Below are 18,961 nucleotides of genomic sequence, written 5' to 3' on the forward strand. Positions count from 1 at the left end.
GTGGATGGGGGCGTGTTCGGCCCTCTGTGTCCTGTAGTCCACAATCAGCTCCTTTGTCTTGCTGACATTGAGGGAGAGGTTGTTGTCCTGGCACCACACTGCCAGGTCTCTGACCTCCTCCCTATAGGCTGTCTCATCATCTTCAGTGATCAGGCCAACCACCGTTGTGTTGTCAGCACACTTGATGGTGTTGGAGTCGTGCACAGCCACGCAGTCGTGGGTAAACAGAGAGTACAGGAAGGGACTAAGCACGCATCCCTATGTTGAGGGTCAGCGTGGCAGATGTAAAGGTAAATAAAGGTGAAATCAATTTTTTTTTTTTTTTTTTTAAATGTGTTACTTTGGATATGGAGAGTGAGATCACCCAGTTGTCAAACAGCTGTTGCTCTCATGCATGGTTCAGTGTTGCTTGCCTCAAAGCAAGCATAGAAGGAATTTTGCTCATCTGGTAGGCTCGCGTCACTGGGCAGCTCCCGGCTGGGTTTCCCTTTATAATCTGTGATAGTTTGCAAGCCCTGCCACATCCAATGAGTGTCAGAGCTGGCATAGTACGATTCGATCTTAGTCCTGTTTTGACTGTTTGATGGCTCGTTGGAGGTCGTAGCGGGATTTCTTATAAGCGTCCGGATTAGTGTCCTGTGCCTTGAAAGCGGCAGCTGTAGCCGTTAGCTCAGTTTGGATGTTACCTGTAATCTGGTTGGGATATGTACAGTATGTACGGTCTCTGTGGGGATGACGTCATAGATGCACCTATTAATGAAGCCGGTGACTGATATCAGATATTATTGGATGATTCCCAGAACATATTCCAGTCTGTGCTAGTGAAACAGTTCTGTAGTTTAGCATCCGCTTCATCGGACCACTTCCGTGTTGAGCGTGACACTGGTACTTCCTGTTTGAGTTATGGTCAGATTTGCCAAATGGAGGGTGATCTAGAGTTTTGTATGCGTCTCTGTGTGTGGAGTAAGAGTGATCTAGAGTTTTGTATGCGTCTCTGTGTGTGGAGTAAGGGTGATCTAGAGTTTTGTATGCGTCTCTGTGTGTGGAGTAAGGGTGATCTAGAGTTTTGTATGCGTCTCTGTGTGTGGAGTAAGGGTGATCTAGAGTTTTGTATGCGTCTCTGTGTGTGGAGTAAGGGTGATCTAGAGTTTTGTATGCGTCTCTGTGTGTGGAGTAAGGGTGATCTAGAGTTTTGTATGCGTCTCTGTGTGTGGAGTAAGGGTGATCTAGAGTTTTGTATGCGTCTCTGTGTGTGGAGTAAGGGTGATCTAGAGTTTTGTATGCGTCTCTGTGTGTGGAGTAAGAGTGATCTAGAGTTTTGTATGCGTCTCTGTGTGTGGAGTAAGGGTGATCTAGAGTTTTGTATGCGTCTCTGTGTGTGGAGTAAGGGTGATCTAGAGTTTTTTCGCCTCTCGTTGCACAGGTGACATGCTGGTTAAAAATGAGGTAAAAACGGATTTCACTTTCCCTGCATTAAAATCACCGGCCACTAGGAAAGCTGCGAAGATTGTGTCATGCATTTATCGACACAATCTATATTTAGGCTAGTTAAAACGCTGTAAACAAAAAGCAAACGGAATTGAAACCGCTCATGAGTACAGCAACACGTTGTCATATGGCACAATACACTTCTGTGGATCAAATTCAACCCACCTAATAATTTAAGCAATGCCAGCCTACCATAAACACATTTCCAATACGTACAGTTCCATTTCCAACCAGGAAGACCAACAGGCTACCAAGAAAACCATAATAGAATGTATTTATTTCTATGGTGGAACATACCGACATGTATCGGTCGGTTCTTGCATTGGAATTATATTGGATTTTGCAGAATAACAGAGTATTCCAGCCACTCTTGTCTTCTAGGCTAACCTGGGCTGGCTCCTCTGTTTCAAGGAACAGTCAGAGGTGAAGGTGGCTGTGAAGCCAATATCCTTGCAGAGCTTGTGGAAGGGTGGGTAGGCCATCATGGCTGCTGGGCTTGGCGGCGTCATCGGTGGTTTGATGCTGCTGCAGCTGCTCAACGCTCTCCTCCTTTGGCTTTGTTTGGGTACTTTGGCGAAGCCAATTTCTGACATCCATAATGGCAGTGGCAGATTAGCTGGTTTGAGCTAGTTAAATAGGCTAAGGCTAATAACACAACGTTTTTTACAACTAGCTAAGAAGCTAACTAAACTCGGTAGTGGTGGGGCGTGAGGCAGAGTTGAGTGAAGCAGCTTCAATGGTAAACTTGACTCCACCATTATAAATCAAACTCAGATATTACAGGCGAAGGCTTATCACGCTATTCACTTAGCCTACCACAGATGAGAAGCGTTTCCTCACGCTTTCTATGGAAACTCAAGGGAGTCATACTGTACCTAACCACACCAGTGGCTTTCCATAGCCCCCATACATACACCACAGCGTGCTCTGTCCATTCTGCTGACAGTGCAGCGGAGATATAGATTTTGTGCCAAACTGTCACTCAATAATTTAGACTTTTTTGCAACTCTACAAGAACAAAAGTATGTGGACACCTACTTGTCTAACATCTCACTCCAAAATCATGGCCATTAATATGGAGTTATAACAGCCTCCATGCTATAACAGCCTCCACTCTTCTGGGAAGGCTTTCCACTAGATGTTGGAACATTGCTGCTATAACAGCCCCCACTCTTCTGGGAAGGCTTTCCACTAGATGTTGGAACATTGCTGTGAGGACTTGCTTCCATTCAACAAAAATATTATTAGTGAGGTCTGGCACTGATGTTGGGCTTTTAGGCCTGGCTTGCAGTCGGTGTTCCAATTCATCCCAAATGTGTTCGATGGGGTTGAGGTCAGGGCTCTGTGCAGGCCAGTGAAGTTCTTCCACACTGATCTCGACAAACCATTTGTGTATAGACCTCTTTGTGCACGGGGGAATTGTCATGCTGAAACAGGAAAGGGTCTTCCCCAAACTGTTACGACAAAGTTGGAAGCAGAGAATTGTCTACAATGTAATTGACTACTGTAGCATTAAGATGTCCCTTCACTGGAACTAAGGGGCCTAGCCCAAACCATGAAAAACAGCCCCAGACCATTATCCCCCGCACCACCAAACTTTACAGTTGGCACTATGCATTGGGGCAGGTAGCGTTCTCCCGGCATCCGTCAAACTGCCAGATGGTGAAGTGGAGTAGGGTGGGAGGGTTTTAGTGTAGGGGTAGATGGTAGGGTATTTAAATAGTGGAGTAGGGTAAGGGGGTTTTAGTGTAGGGTTAGATGGTAGGGTATATAAATAGTGGAGTAGAGTGGGGGGGGTAGTGTAGGGTTAGATGGTAGGGTATTTAAATAGTGGAGTAGGGTAGGGGGTTTTAGTGTAGGGTTAGATGGTAGGGTATTTAAATAGTGGAGTAGGGTGGGGGTTTTAGTGTAGGGTTAGATGGTAGGGTATTTAAATAGTGGAGTAGGGTAGGGTTAGATGGTAGGGTATTTAAATAGTGGAGTAGGGTGGGGGTTTTAGTGTAGGGTTAGATAGTAGGGTATTTAAATAGTGGAGTAGGGTGGGGAGTTTTAGTGTAGGGGTAGATGGTAGGGTATTTAAATAGTGGAGTAGGGTGGTGTTTTTTTTTAGTGTAGGGGTAGATGGTAGGGTATTTAAATAGTATAGTAGGGTGGGGAGTTTTAGTGTAGGGGTAGATGGTAGGGTATTTAAATAGTGGAGTAGGGTGGGGGGGGGGGTTGTAGTGAGTGTAGGTTTAGATGGTAGGGTATTTAAATAGCGGAGTAGGGTAGGTGGGTTCTAGTGTAGGGGTAGACGGTAGGGTATTTAACAACCGACCACCCTACTCCACTATTTAAATACCCTACACTCACTAAAAACCCACCACCCTACTCCACTATATAAATACACTTTTCCCAGCGCATACTTCACCCTTTAACACCTCACACGGGTTTCCTACATATGCATCCTTACCCAACAAACGCATTCCAACAAGAAGCGATTCATTATCATTCATACACGTATTCTCCAAATCAAATTTAGACAATGTCCTTTTTGTTGCAGTTTTCGTTACTGCTGTCGTCCATTCAGAACGTTTGTCTTCACCAACTGTTCGATGCACGGCTTGATTTTGAACTCAGCATTCACTTCCGCTAACTTTTTCCTGAACCAGAACCGTAGTTCTCCCCTGTGCGCCCCTATAGGAATTCATAGGGTTAACCAATCAAACTCAGATCAGACATCAATAGAGTACACAGATCGTATTATCAACATTTAGATAAATGAATAGAATTTGATTTACTGGTACACATTATGATTCTGTATAATTCCGTTATTATTAATGCATTTTAAATAATATCACACGACTAGCCTCATGCCATGAACATGCATAGCCATCTCGAAACAACTCTGATAATGTTTTTTCTCAAAGTTGCCGTGTGGCGTGCCCTACTTATATCAATACACTCGTAACAACTTAAGCATGATGAAACTTATATTCGAACAAATAAACCTTATGTAGCAAATAAGCCATTCATTTTTTGTTGTTGACCAAATTCTACACTCTCATTGACCTCCGTACAAAACTCAGTGCTTGTTGGATGAAATAATGCCACCTTCTGGAGGGATACATATTTTTAACCGAGTTGGGCCTCTCTCTTCATTTTCCTCTCTGATGTGAGTAGATGTCCGCCCGTTGTTTTTAAGGTTATCTTGGATGCAGTCTCTTTATACCGTAGTGGTTCCCATATGTCTTGAAAGCACCATTAGGACGGAGAGACAAGTATCTTGTCAGTATAGTACAAATCGTATATAGATGTAGGCCATTGGCTGCCTTCATCACAAGGGGTACGTACAGGAGTTCTGATTGGTTCCAAGTTTAGCAGTTTGCAAATATGCCTGGGCAGTGTTGAAATATTTTTTTACTGACAAACTGCAGGAATTGAGTGTGAAACACATTTTTACAGTAATCAAGAATATTTCATTGTCAGATACAAAAACTCAGCTCCTCCCACGGCGTAGATCGATCAAATTCACTGTTTTCGGCGTTGGCCCACCACCGAAAAGTGCAGTATAATGCCACACTACACAACTGGGAACTCAGATTGGGGACTTCAGTGCGTTAAAAACAACTGGAAACTCGAAAAAAACGAACCCCGACTGTGAAAAGACCGAGTTCCCAGTAGTCTTTATAGCACCATAATTCTCTTGATTTGTATTGTTTTATACATTTTGTCGTTACAATGCTGCGCCACTGCTGGGGTCGTCACTAGTTACCACAGCAACAAAGTCAAAACCCCGCCTATTTAAAAAAAAATGTATCTTAAGTATTTTGAGATTTTAAAGCTAACCACACTGCTAACCTTAAATGAACACTGAAAAACACTTTTTTGTTATCAGGGATTTTTCTGATATACATTGTGGCTGTGGTAACTAGTGACAGCCCAGTAGCTGATGACTGGTCATTTGTCAACAATCAAGACCCACAACTCAAAACCCATTGGATGAGAAAGAGAGAAGTCCCTCCGCTCTGACCTTCTGCTCCAATGGGTTTTGAGAAGGAGACGAGGGGAATGTGATTGAGAAAAGGCCAAGGTACAGGTTTGCGGTCCAAAAATAAATCGACCTATGGTTATTCGGTTGAAGGTTGTAACGAGGAGCATTGGCGATTGTGAACCTTTTTTTTCCCAGGCGGTTTTAGGTCACCATTTCGATTAATCACGCAAAAACGCGTTTGCCCAATGAAAGTACCCCATCTTGCGACAGCAGGCAGTAGTTGAGCATTACCCTCCAAATCCAGCATACGCCACTGTTTGTGTTTGAGGAATGCGGGGTGAGTGGTACTCGCTGCTACACGAGCTGTATTTATACACCACCGCATCGGCCAGACGTGCTGTAGGTATTGTCCCATTTTTTTTTTTTATTATTAAAAAAAAAAAAATCTTCCTCTGGTTTTAACACAGGAATTTTTCATGTAAACTATGTTTTTCACCCCATGTGAACGAGTGTTTGCAGGTAGGGTTGCGCTGCCATATTCCCAACCCGTTAGCACACAGTTTCTACGTCATTTAAAATGGCGCCAATATTAAAGTTCAGCGGGCCATCGAATCTGGCATAATGTTTCATAATAAACACTAATTATATCCACACTCTCTAACGCGTCCATATGCAGAGTGGAGGCACAGTACTGGGGTCAAGCGATACTATACATTTCGGCTAAATTCGTTGAGTGGGAACTTTTAGCATTAGCTAGGCTAGCTAACGTGCGAACGTTACGTGGCTTAAAGCAGATAGCTACTAGATAGCTTAGCTAGTTAACTAACTACAGTGTTTACTAGTTAGGGGGTGCTGCGGCGACAAGCAGCCTCTGCCAATTTGGCACGTCAGGCATGCTATCTTTCAGTGACAAACATGTTTTCTTATTTACTTGTTCGTATAGCTACTCAACTACCTGCGAATGCTTGTTTGTTTGACACGTTGTCGCAGGTTGTGCTTGGTCAACATGAGGTAATAAATTCGTAAAGTTTTGTCTAATATGAGTCTGTTCCTGCCTAACTATTTGTTTGGACATTGAGGTGGTTTATTATAGCTAAACACATTCTAACCTGACACGGTTTTACCCGGGGCGCGTTCAAGACAACTGGGAACTCGCAAAATACGAGGTCAAATCATGACGTCTCTTCAGGTCGGGAAGTCGGAGCTCTAGAAAGAGGCCCGAGTTGGATGACAGCTCCAAAAAATACATCCCATTCGGAGTTCGTTTTTTCCGAGTTCCCAGTTGTTTGGAACGTGGCTTTAGTCATCATGGGTTCACCATTTTATTTATTTAAAAAAATTCAAAATACAGATCAACAATTTACATTCTTACATACATTAACGAGAAAATACTGAAAAAATAAATACAAAATAAACAACTCTAGTGCAATTGTTGATCTTTCAGACACAGCCGTGAGGTCATTGTGATGTAGTTAGTGTTTTTTGCTTGATATCTTGTATGGGAATAAACACTGTCAGTAGCACAGGTGTGTTTCGCTTGTTCCTAGTTAGTTAGGAGGCTTGAAACAAATGCATGAAGAGTGACTAGTACTTCTGTGTGATGTTTTTGTGGGGGAGGTGACCATTTTATAACTGACCAGTAAGATTAATATTTTGTTTCTTCATAATTGCAAACAAATGATTTACCATTATATGTCAATTCTGTCCAATAACATTATTGATCATCAGTTAGGCTGATGACAGCCATGTTTAGTGTCTGGTGACAGAGTTCTGTACATGGAGGCAAAGGAATCTGTCTGTACTGGGCAGTTGGTTATGAATCTCCTCTTTTCAGATTACACCTTGACCTCGCCAAGACTGACCATGAAGAGAAGTCGGCATCCAAGCAGCAGTGAAGAGGACTCTGATAATGGAAGTAAGCATTCTCTCTAGTCTAGACTAATACTGCGTTCAAAACAACTGGAAACTCTGAAAAATACAAGGTCAAATCATGACGCCATTGATTTTCAGGTCGGAAAGTCTGAGCTCTAGAAAAAGGCCAGAGTTGGAATACCGAGTTGGATGACCGTTCAAATCGATTTTTCCCAGTTGGAGCAAAAAAATGTTTTCAGAGTTCCCAGTTGTTTTGAACGCACTGAAGTCGGAAGTCAGAGATCTCCGAGTTCCCAGTTGATTTGAACATGGCATAACACTAACCTCTACCCCAGACTAACCTCTACCCCAGACTAACCCTAGGGCTTGACATTAGGGTTAGGGCTACTTGTCCAAAAATACAACTTGTATAATGCAAGGAACCCCTTTATGAAATGCATTGCTGTATTATCTTTCCCCATAGAGAATCTGACAGTAGGCTACTCTCTGCCCATTGGCTTCTTTGCATATTCAAGCCTGTTTCAAAGTACCCTTGGTAGCCTAAGATATTGCAATTACAAAAAAAAGTTAAATAGCAATGAGGCTGATGCAACGGATCAGACCGCTTCTCTTAATGTTGATCAAGTTTTATTTCTTCATATTATAAGCTGTAGGCTACGTGCAAATGTTCCGAAAAACAATTAAATCAAAATCAAATCAAATTTATTTATATAGCCCTTCGTACATCAGCTGATATCTCAAAGTGCTGTAATTAGCGGGAAACTGCATGCACAAGTGGTTTCAAATGACAGAGATGCAAATATATGTTAGAAATGAAGAAACAGGGGATCTAAAGATGCATCATCTAGCATGGGTTATTAATATGGATAGGATTGTGTGTTTGGCTGCTGGACAATAACATAATGTTGTTTTGATAACCAATAGAACATGGTTTCATGGCATATGAAGTGTTTATAAAATAATTCCCTCAACATTCCTAAGATTGTATTTTTAAAGGCTACTTTGAAACAAGGTAAGACATGCTTCATAAAATGACAATTTCAGATTTTAAACAATTACATTTATGGTTAAATAGTTTCAAAATGCTGACTGCATCCGCTCGGATTCAAGATGGGTGATGGGCAGGGCTCAACTGGCACTGTCCTTCACTCTGGTCTTCTGACCAGTTGATCTGAACCGTGCCTCGAGTATGTCAACAAAATCAAGCCTTTATACGTTAATATTAGTTCTTTCATCAAATTTGTCAAACATGACTGTGTGCTGCTATAGCCCCTTGCTTTAGCTACTGTCATGGAGTTCGCTAAATATTTTCATGAAGAAACTGATAAAACACACAGATGCAAAATCAAGGTGACTTACCAAGATGAGGACGAAGAGCAAGAAAGGGAGTGTGGTGATGTTGTGTCCACAACTAAAGAATCACTGTGAAATCTGAAAAGACACGTATCCTGAAAGCATGATGGTGTACTAAGTAGGTGCACATGCTAAAAGAAAGGATTGAGGTGGGTAGCTAGCCAAGTGTGTCATTGTAGCAATGTATTTCTGAACAAAAAATCTGATCTCTTAATTAAGTTGTTTGATTTCATTCTATTAGCCTATTGTATAGATATCATTGATTTGTGTCCCAATAGGCCAGACATATTACCTCTTTCAAGGAAGTTTCCATTTTTATCTGGTTATTTTGCATAAAAACCCTTTAGGCCTACCTAATTTAAAAAAATAAAATAAAATAAAAATTAAATCGGCATCCCTGCCCAGACTGGCAAGAATGTCCCGAAGGGTGTTTAGCATCCCCATCGCATGAGCCTGAAGCCACAGACTCTGGCCAAACTCGTATTTCTAAAAATTAATTCAAAGGCACGGAGCCTAAAAAGGCACTTTTCATTTGTATTTCATTTCTAAGTAAGTCACAGCCTATATGTTGGAATTTATAGACTATGATGATTCAATAGAACAAAATGTTGTTTAAATGCGGAGCCAGCTTAGTTTGTCACTCGCAAATGCTTTACTTATTTGTAGGCTATAGCTTTGAAATAACTGAAATAATAGGCTATTAATCTAGCCTAAATAATTAACTTCCTGTCTGGCTCCTGACCTATTCAGTGTTTTTACGACATGTTGCCTATTTGAAATGATGAGTGCTTTTTACAGTCGCCTTTTCATGTAGCTTATTAAAATACTTTTCATTTAAATCATATGGTTCTGTTTCAATACATAACCAAATGGTAGGTCCAGGAAGTCACAACAATAGATGGGTGTTGGTTAAATGGTCATTTTAATGGTCAGAATTTGGAGCAGTAATTTTTTTCTTCTTCCTCTGAGCGATGAGGGTTTTTAGCGAAGTGGTTGGAAATGATGTGGCGTGCCAGAGTGTGACCGATGAGCGGGATTTCCGACCACTCAACATACATGGCTCTGATCCAATGCTGATGGAGTAATTGTTTGATATTGTGATAAACATTTTTTGTTGTTGCTTATTCCGGACAAGTGTTAATGTCGAGCTCTATCTAACCTCAGACTAACCCTAACCTCTTCCCAAGACTAGAGGTCTTCACGGATCCAACTGTACCTGAGACCCGATCTGGGACCCGAGTGTCTTCGGATACAGAATTGTAAAATAGATGGTATTTTCCATTAAGAAATATTGGTGGAACTTTGCTTTACCACTTTACAAGTATTTTGTGGTAGTGGAAGAAGTTTAAAAGGCTTTACTTAAGCCAAGAAGTTAAATATAGTAATATAGTCAAAGTAAAAAAATTGGTCTGATTACTTTGATAGACTACACATATATGTTCCAAAATGCTATTATGGGAGAACATCATTCTCAAACGCACACCTGATGAGAACCTTTTTTATCATGCGACAGAGCTGCGTATACATAACCTAATGGTAGAAATTAGAGAGAATATCTGAATATGTAACGATAGGATTGTGCTTTACTGTTTTTGGACAGTAGTAGAAGAATAATGCTGGTTTCAATATCATTTTGGCTGTAGGCTATTGAAAACAGCCAGATTTCAAAAAATGATATGGGTGGCTAGGCATCGCAATGATATGGGTCACTAGGCACCACATATGGAATTATTTAGCTTATTAGAATATCATTACAATGTTGGTTGTGTGTGCCGAGAGTTTGTGGCATTGTCTGTAAGCCATGGCTAGGTGCTATGGTATTCTAGAGAATATGGTCGTATCTTCCTGGCCTGAACCGAATGCACACTACAAAATGTGCAACATAGGATTGTTTTGAGTGGCATGCAATATAGCCAATTTTGACTTTGTGGCTATGGAATCTAGTGGAACCTCGCTTTCTGCCCATTCAACGTACGCTGGCGCTTTGTATCCATTCATCAAGTGGAAGCAGAGAGAGTTTCGAGCGACAACTATTGCGAGTGTCGGAATTGTACTATTTTTTTCCAAAGAGTGAGAATGGAAGAGACACGGGACATCCTGCTGTGTGCTCTTGGCCATGACGCATCAAGTGGAGGTCCAGCCTGTCCACCAACATGATGAACAGTCTACTGCTTGATTGATTGATCTCCGTCCACAGACTGAGGACTGCAAGGCAGAGAGGGCCGTTAGCAAGTGATGGCGCTCAAAAAGGTCAAGGAGACCATTCTTCAGTGACTGAAGGCTGGGAGGGTGAAGCTTCTTAATTTTTTAACACAAGATAGCGCCAATAGAGATGGCAGCTTCGCTTCTAGTCCTTGTGCAGTGCAGTATTTAACAAATAAATGTAATTGTTATATTGTTAGCCCAGAAAACCTTATGTGTTATTATATACAACAGGGAAGAACTATTGGATATAGTAAACACATCGTTCGTGGACGGTGTTTGCTTGTTTGCAGACTTTTTGTACAGCTTTGACAGTGCTACTGATAGTAGTGGTGGCTCTTAGAATGCTGTGTATTATGAATTTGCACATGCAAGCCATGATAGAACTGTGTTATTAAACGTGTCAAATTAAAAGCTTATTTAACTCGTCAAATAGTGTTATCACGCTACAATATACTGTCTCCAGCTCACGTTACATTATACTGTCTCCACGTTACATTATACTGTCTCCACGTTACATTATACTGCCTCCACGTTACATTATACTGCCTCCACGTTACATTGTACTGCCTCCACGTTACATTATACTGTCTCCACGTTACATTATACTGTCTCCACGTTACATTATACTGTCTCCACGTTACATTATACTGCCTCCACGTTACATTATACTGCCTCCACGTTACATTGTACTGCCTCCACGTTACATTATACTGTCTCCACGTTACATTATACTGTCTCCACGTTACATTATACTGTCTCCACGTTACATTATACTGTCTCCACGTTACATTATACTGTCTCCACATTACATTATACTGTCTCCACATTACATTATACTGTCTCCACGTTACATTATACTGTCTCCACGTTACATTATACTGTCTCCACGTTACATTATACTGTCTCCACATTACATTATACTGTCTCCACATTACATTATACTGTCTCCACATTACATTATACTGTCTCCAGCTCACGTTACATTATACTGCCTCCATGTTACATTGTACTGCCTCCATGTTACATTGTACTGCCTCCATGTTACATTGTACTGCCTCCACATTACATTATACTGTCTCCACATTACATTATACTGTCTCCACATTACATTATACTGTTTCCAGCTCATGTTACATTATACTGCCTCCACATTACATTATACTGTCTCCACATTACATTATACTGCCTCCAGCTCACGTTGCATTATACTGCCTCCACATTACATTATACTGCCTCCACGTTACATTATACTGTCTCCACGTTACATTATACTGTCTCCACGTTACATTATACTGCCTCCACGTTACATTATACTGTCTCCACGTTACATTATACTATCTCCACGTTACATTATACTGTCTCTAGCTCACGTTACATTATACTGTCTCCACATTACATTATACTGTCTCCACGTTACATTATACTGTCTCCAGCTCACGTTACATTATACTGTCTCCACGTTACATTATACTGTCTCCAGCTCACAGTACATTATACTGCCTCCACGTTACATTATACTGTCTCCAGCTCACATTACATTATACTGTCTCCACATTACATTATACTGTCTCCACGTTACATTATACTGTCTCCAGCTCACGTTACATTATACTGTCTCCACGTTACATTATACTGTCTCCAGCTCACAGTACATTATACTGCCTCCACGTTACATTATACTGCCTCCACGTTACATTATACTGTCTCCAGCTCACATTACATTATACAGTCTCCACATTACATTATACTGTCTCCACGTTACATTATACTGTCTCCAGCTCACAGTACATTATACTGCCTCCACGTTACATTATACTGTCTCCAGCTCATTACATTATACATTATACAGTCTCCACATTTACATTATACTGCCTCATTACACTTTACATTATACTGCCATTATACTGTCTCCACGTTACATTATACTGTTCCACATTATACTGTCTCCACGTTACATTATACTGCCGCCACATTACATTATACTGTCTCCACATTACATTATACTGTCTCCACATTACATTATACTGTCTCCACATTATACTGTCTCCACATTACATTATACTGTCTCCAGCTCACATTACATTATACTGTCTCCACGTTACATTATACTGTCTCCAGCTCACGTTACATTATACAGTCTCCACGTTACATTATACTTACATTATACTGTCTCCACGTTACATTATACTGTCCATGTTCCACTGTCTGTTACATTATACTGTCTCCACATTACATTATACTGTCTCCACATTACATTATACTGTCTCCACATTATACTGTCTCCACATTATACTGTCTCCACGTTACATTATACTGCCTCACATTACATTATACTGCCTCTCATTACATTATACTGCCTCCACGTTACATTATACTGCCTCCACGTTACATTATACTGTCACACGTTACATTATACTGTCTCCACGTTACATTATACTGCAGCTCACGTTACATTATACATTATACTGTCTCCACGTTACATTTATACTGTCCACATTCTCCATGTTACATTATACTGTCTCCACGTTACATTATACTGTCTCCAGCTCACGTTACATTATACTGTCTCCACGTTACATTATACTGCCTCCAGCCACATTACATTATACCAGCTCACAGTTACATTATACTGCCTCCACATTACATTATACTGTCCACCATTATACTGCCACATTACATTATACTGTCTCCACATTACATTATACTGCCTCCACGTTACATTATACTGCTTACATTATACTGTTACATTATACTGTCCAGCCACGTTACATTATACTGTCATTACCATACTTACATTATACTGTCTCCACATTATACTTCCACGTTACATTATACTGTCTCCACATTACATTATACTCTCGCCACGTTACATTATACTGTCTCCACATTACATTATACTGTCTCCACATTACATTATACTGTCTCACATTACATTATACTGCCTCCACATTACATTATACTGTCTCCACGTTACATTATACTGTCTCCACATTACATTATACTGTCTCCACGTTACATTATACTGTCTCCCACATTATACATTACATTATACTGTCTCCACATTACATTATACTGTCTCCACGTTACATTATACTGCCTCCAGCTTACGTTACATTATACTGTCTCACGTTACATTATACTGTTCCACGTTACATTATACTGCCTCCACTGTTACATTATACTGCCTCCACATTACATTATACTGCCTGTTACATTATACTCCAGCTCACGTTACATTATACTGCCTCCAGCTCACGTTACATTATACTGCCTCCACGTTACATTATACTGCTCCAGCTCACGTTACATTATACTGCCTCCACGTTACATTATACTGCCTCCAGCCATTATAGCTCACGTTACATTATACTGCCTCCAGCTCACGTTACATTATACTGCCTCCACGTTACATTATACTGTTCCAGCTACGTTACATTATACTGCCTCCAGCTCACGTACTTATATACTGCCTCCACATTACATTATACTGTCTCCAGCTACATTATACTGCCTCCACATTACATTATACTGCCTCCACGTTACATTATACTGCTCACGTTACATTATACTGTCCACGTTACATTATACTGTCTCATTACATTATACTGTCTCCACATTCTCCACGTTACATTATACTGTTACATTATACTGCCGCTCACATTACATTATACCACGTTACATTATACTGCCAGCTCACGTTACATTATACTGTCTCCACGTTACATTATACTGTCTCATTACAGCTCACATTACATTATACTGTCTTACATTATACTGTCTCCACGTTACATTATACTGTCTCCAGCTCACGTTACATTATACTGTCTCCACGTTACATTATACTGCCTCCACGTTACATTATACTGCAGCTCCGTTACATTATATTACATTATACTGTCTCCACGTTACATTATACTGTCTCCACATTACATTATACTGTCTCCACGTTACATTATACTGTCTCCACGTTACATTATACCCGCCACGTTACATTATACTGCCACCACGTTACATTATACTGTCTCCACGTTACATTATACTGTCTCCAGCTCACGTTACATTATACTGCCTCCACATTACATTATACTGTCTCCAGCTCACGTTACATTATACTGCCTCCACATTACATTATACTGTCTCCAGCTCACGTTACATTACTGTCTCCACGTTACATTATACTGTCTCCAGCTCACAGTACATTATACTGCCTCCACGTTACATTATACTGTCTCCAGCTCACATTACATTATACAGTCTCCACATTACATTATACTGCCTCCACGTTACATTATACTGCCGCCACGTTACATTATACTGCCGCCACATTACATTATACTGTCTCCACATTACATTATACTGTCTCCACATTACATTATACTGTCTCCACATTATACTGTCTCCACATTACATTATAGCCACGTTACATTATACTGCCTCCACGTTACATTATACTGTCTCCACATTACATTATACTGTCCACATTACATTATATACTGTCTCCAGCTCCACGTTACATTATACTGCCTCCACGTTACATTATACTGCCTCCACGTTACATTATACTGCCTCCACGTTACATTATACTGTCTCCACATTACATTATACTGTCTCCACATTACATTATACTGTCTCCACGTTACATTATACTGCCTCCACGTTACATTATACTGCCTCCACGTTACATTATACTGCCACGTTACATTATACTGCCTCCATTACATTATACTGTTACATTATACTGTCTCCACATTACATTATACTGCCTCCACATTACATTATACTGCCTCCACGTTACATTATACTCTCTCACGTTACATTATACTGTCTCCACGTTACATTATACTGTCTCCACATTACATTATACTGTCTCCACATTACATTATACTGTCTCCCATTACATTATACTGTCTCCACATTACATTATACTGTCTCCACATTACATTATACTGTCTCCACATTACATTATACTGTCTCCAGCCACATTACATTATACTGCTCCACGTTACATTATACTGTCTCCACTGCTCCACGTTACATTATACTGCCTCCACATTACATTATACTGCCTCCACATTACATTATACACGTTACATTATACTGCCTCCACATTACATTATACTGTCTCCAGCTCACGTTACATTACTGTCTCCACATTACATTATACTGTCTCCAGCTCACGTTACATTATACTGCCTCCACATTACGTTATACTGTCTCCACATTACATTTTACTGCCTCCAGCTCACGTTGCATTATACTGTCTCCACATTACATTATACTGTCTCCACATTACATTATACTGCCTCCACGTTACATTATACTGCCTCCACGTTACATTATACTGCCTCACGTTACATTATACTGCCTCCACGTTACATTATACTGCCTTCAGCTCACGTTACATTATACTGCCTCCACGTTACATTATACTGCCTTCAGCTCACGTTACATTATTCTGCCTTCAGCTCACGTTACATTATACTGCCTCCACGTTATATTATACTGCCTTCAGCTCACGTTACATTATACTGCCTCCACATTACATTATACTGCCTGCACATTACATTATACTGCCTCCACGTTACATTATACTGCCTTCAGCTCACGTTACATTATACTGTCTCCACGTTACATTATACTGCCTTCAGCTCACGTTACATTATACTGTCTTCAGCTCACGTTACATTATACTGCCTCCACGTTACATTATACTGCCTCCACGTTATATTATACTGCCTTCAGCTCACGTTACATTATACTGCCTCCACATTACATTATACTGCCTGCACATTACATTATACTGCCTCCACGTTACATTATACTGCCTTCAGCTCACGTTACATTATACTGACTCCACGTTATATTATACTGCCTCCACGTTACATTATACTGACTCCACGTTATATTATACTGCCTTCAGCTCACGTTATATTATACTGCCTTCAGCTCACGTTACATTATACTGCCTCCACGTTACATTATACTGCCTCCACGTTATATTATACTGCCTTCAGCTCACGTTACATTATACTGCCTTCAGCTCACGATACATTATACTGCCTCCACGTTACATTATACTGCCTCCATGTTACATTATACTGCCTCCACGTTACATTATACTGCCTCCACGTTACATTGTATTATAGGCAGACTATACCCTATGCAGCTGAATGGCAATAGGGTGGCACACTTTACGAGTTGAGATTGAGAAATTAAAATAGCTTATTTTTAAATCGTGGCCACAAGTTAACACGCAGTTGCATTTAGAATTGTTATTTGTTACGCAATGACTGGGCTGACCAATGACTGGCCTTACAAAAACAGGTTTCACTCCAGTAGTCTACAGACTTTGAGGAGCTTCTCTGGTGCTGTCTGACAGGTGGTAGACTATTCCTCTCTAACTAGTCTGTATGCTGTGTGTGTGTGATTTAATAAAATGCATGACGACTAATGAAAATACACGTGCCAATTTAATTCCACAAAATGATGCACATTTTTACTGTTAAGCATGACCAGTCAAATGTTTTTCCAGTGGCTAACCGGTTAACATCCCTACTTCATAAATATTCATAGTTGATATATTCCCCTGTTGTATCTGTCTCCAGGTCTATGTTTCCTAGATGCATTAAGATATTATAATGCTGTTTGTTTGTTGTATGTAGTGCAGACAACTGACAACTTCTATTCCACATTTTAGCAATATCACAGCATGTAATATTGGGTTACATGAGTTTGTGGCCCATCCTTCCTGCCAGGCATATTCTGCACTTTTTCAGTTAAAGGGGTGTGTCACAATATTGATCAATTGAATCTCTTTTACAGTATAACACTTTTACACAACCATCAAATGGGAGACATTAGGGATGTGAAAAAACATAGTTGTGTTTTGTTCTACCTCGGGTAAGCGTATCTCTAATGTAGGGCCTTGTCACTGGCCTACAAGTAAGGAAATGTCAGATAATTGAGATGACTGAAGTCTAATGTCTTTTCTCTGTCATCTTTAAGGTAACTCCACTTCCTGGTCCCAACATTCTCAACCCAGGAGAGCCAATTGGAAGAAGCCCTCAGAAGTAAGTCACCCCACCCTTAACACCTAACCCCTCACCCAGCTTCTGTCTGCTTGTTGCTGTGTGCTGATGAATGTCGTCTGTCTATGTCCCAGTTATTTAATGATCTGTTTGTCTATGTCCCTATTTTAGGCTTGGGAGGTAGACCATATATATCGTATACCGGGTTATTTGAAAAAGGCAATGGTATAGTTTTTTTCAATATCATCAAAACTATCCGTTTTTTTAGTAAGTTAATACCTGCAGTCAACTTGTACAATACGTTAGGGAGATGCCTTCTTAGTTTCACCTGTTACATCATTTTACATTATGACGCTTGTTCCCCAAAACAGTTGAGACAGTCAATTATTTGTTTGTACAACGGGCCAATGCGGGAGACGGTGAGTCTATAGTGTCCATCGTAGGGTAGGCGATATACCAATTCTTTAGAAAGAGAGGGATCCAATTCTGAAATAGTGTTTAATACACACATGTTGACAATAAATGTGGCTAAATTCACAGTTGATAAAATGATGAACGCGTTAAAAAATGTGATGTGCAGCCATATTCAGGTCCTGATTGGTCAACAAGCTTATTTGACACGTCAAATAGTAATATATATTTTTTGACACGCAAAGACCCAAACGCCTTTTCATAGACATCCTGGTTGAGAATGAAACGACTGAACAACTGAACAACGAAACAGCACAGCAAGTAAGTGAAATAAATAGTTTTTGATTATGTCTTACTGGTAATGTGGACATGCATAAATGCCAACAAAATAACTTTTTGGTCAGTGTGTGTGTAACCTTTATTTAACTAGGCAAGTCAGTTGAGAACAAATTCTTATTTACAATGACTGCCTACCCCAACCAAACCCAGACGACGCTGGGCCAATTGTGCGCCGCCCTATGGGACTCCCAATCACGGCTGGATGTGATATAGCCTGGATTTGAACCAGGGACTGTAGTGACACCTCTTGCATTAAGATGCAGTGCCTTAGACCACTGTGTCCATGTGTTTG

At 40.4% G+C, this 18,961-nt stretch overlaps 1 protein-coding gene across 6 annotated transcripts in view; it reads left to right on the plus strand.

Annotated features, from left to right (window-relative positions):
- Positions 1–4,581: 4,581 nt before the first annotated feature.
- LOC112222921 (protein Jade-1-like) overlaps positions 4,582–18,961 on the plus strand; it is a 56,217-nt gene continuing 41,837 nt past the window's right edge. The window contains exons 1-3 of one of the 6 annotated variants that reach the window (XM_042330422.1): positions 4,582–4,642; positions 7,296–7,376; positions 17,897–17,961. In XM_042330422.1, the coding sequence (XP_042186356.1) occupies positions 7,325–7,376; positions 17,897–17,961 (117 nt within the window). In that variant the 5' untranslated portion in view covers positions 4,582–4,642; positions 7,296–7,324. The other 5 variants (XM_042330421.1, XM_042330416.1, XM_042330418.1 and 2 more) reach the window with 5 other exon arrangements.

The sequence above is a fragment of the Oncorhynchus tshawytscha genome, linkage group LG11 (genome assembly GCF_018296145.1).
Source record: "Oncorhynchus tshawytscha isolate Ot180627B linkage group LG11, Otsh_v2.0, whole genome shotgun sequence".
NCBI classification, from domain to species: domain Eukaryota; kingdom Metazoa; phylum Chordata; class Actinopteri; order Salmoniformes; family Salmonidae; genus Oncorhynchus; species Oncorhynchus tshawytscha.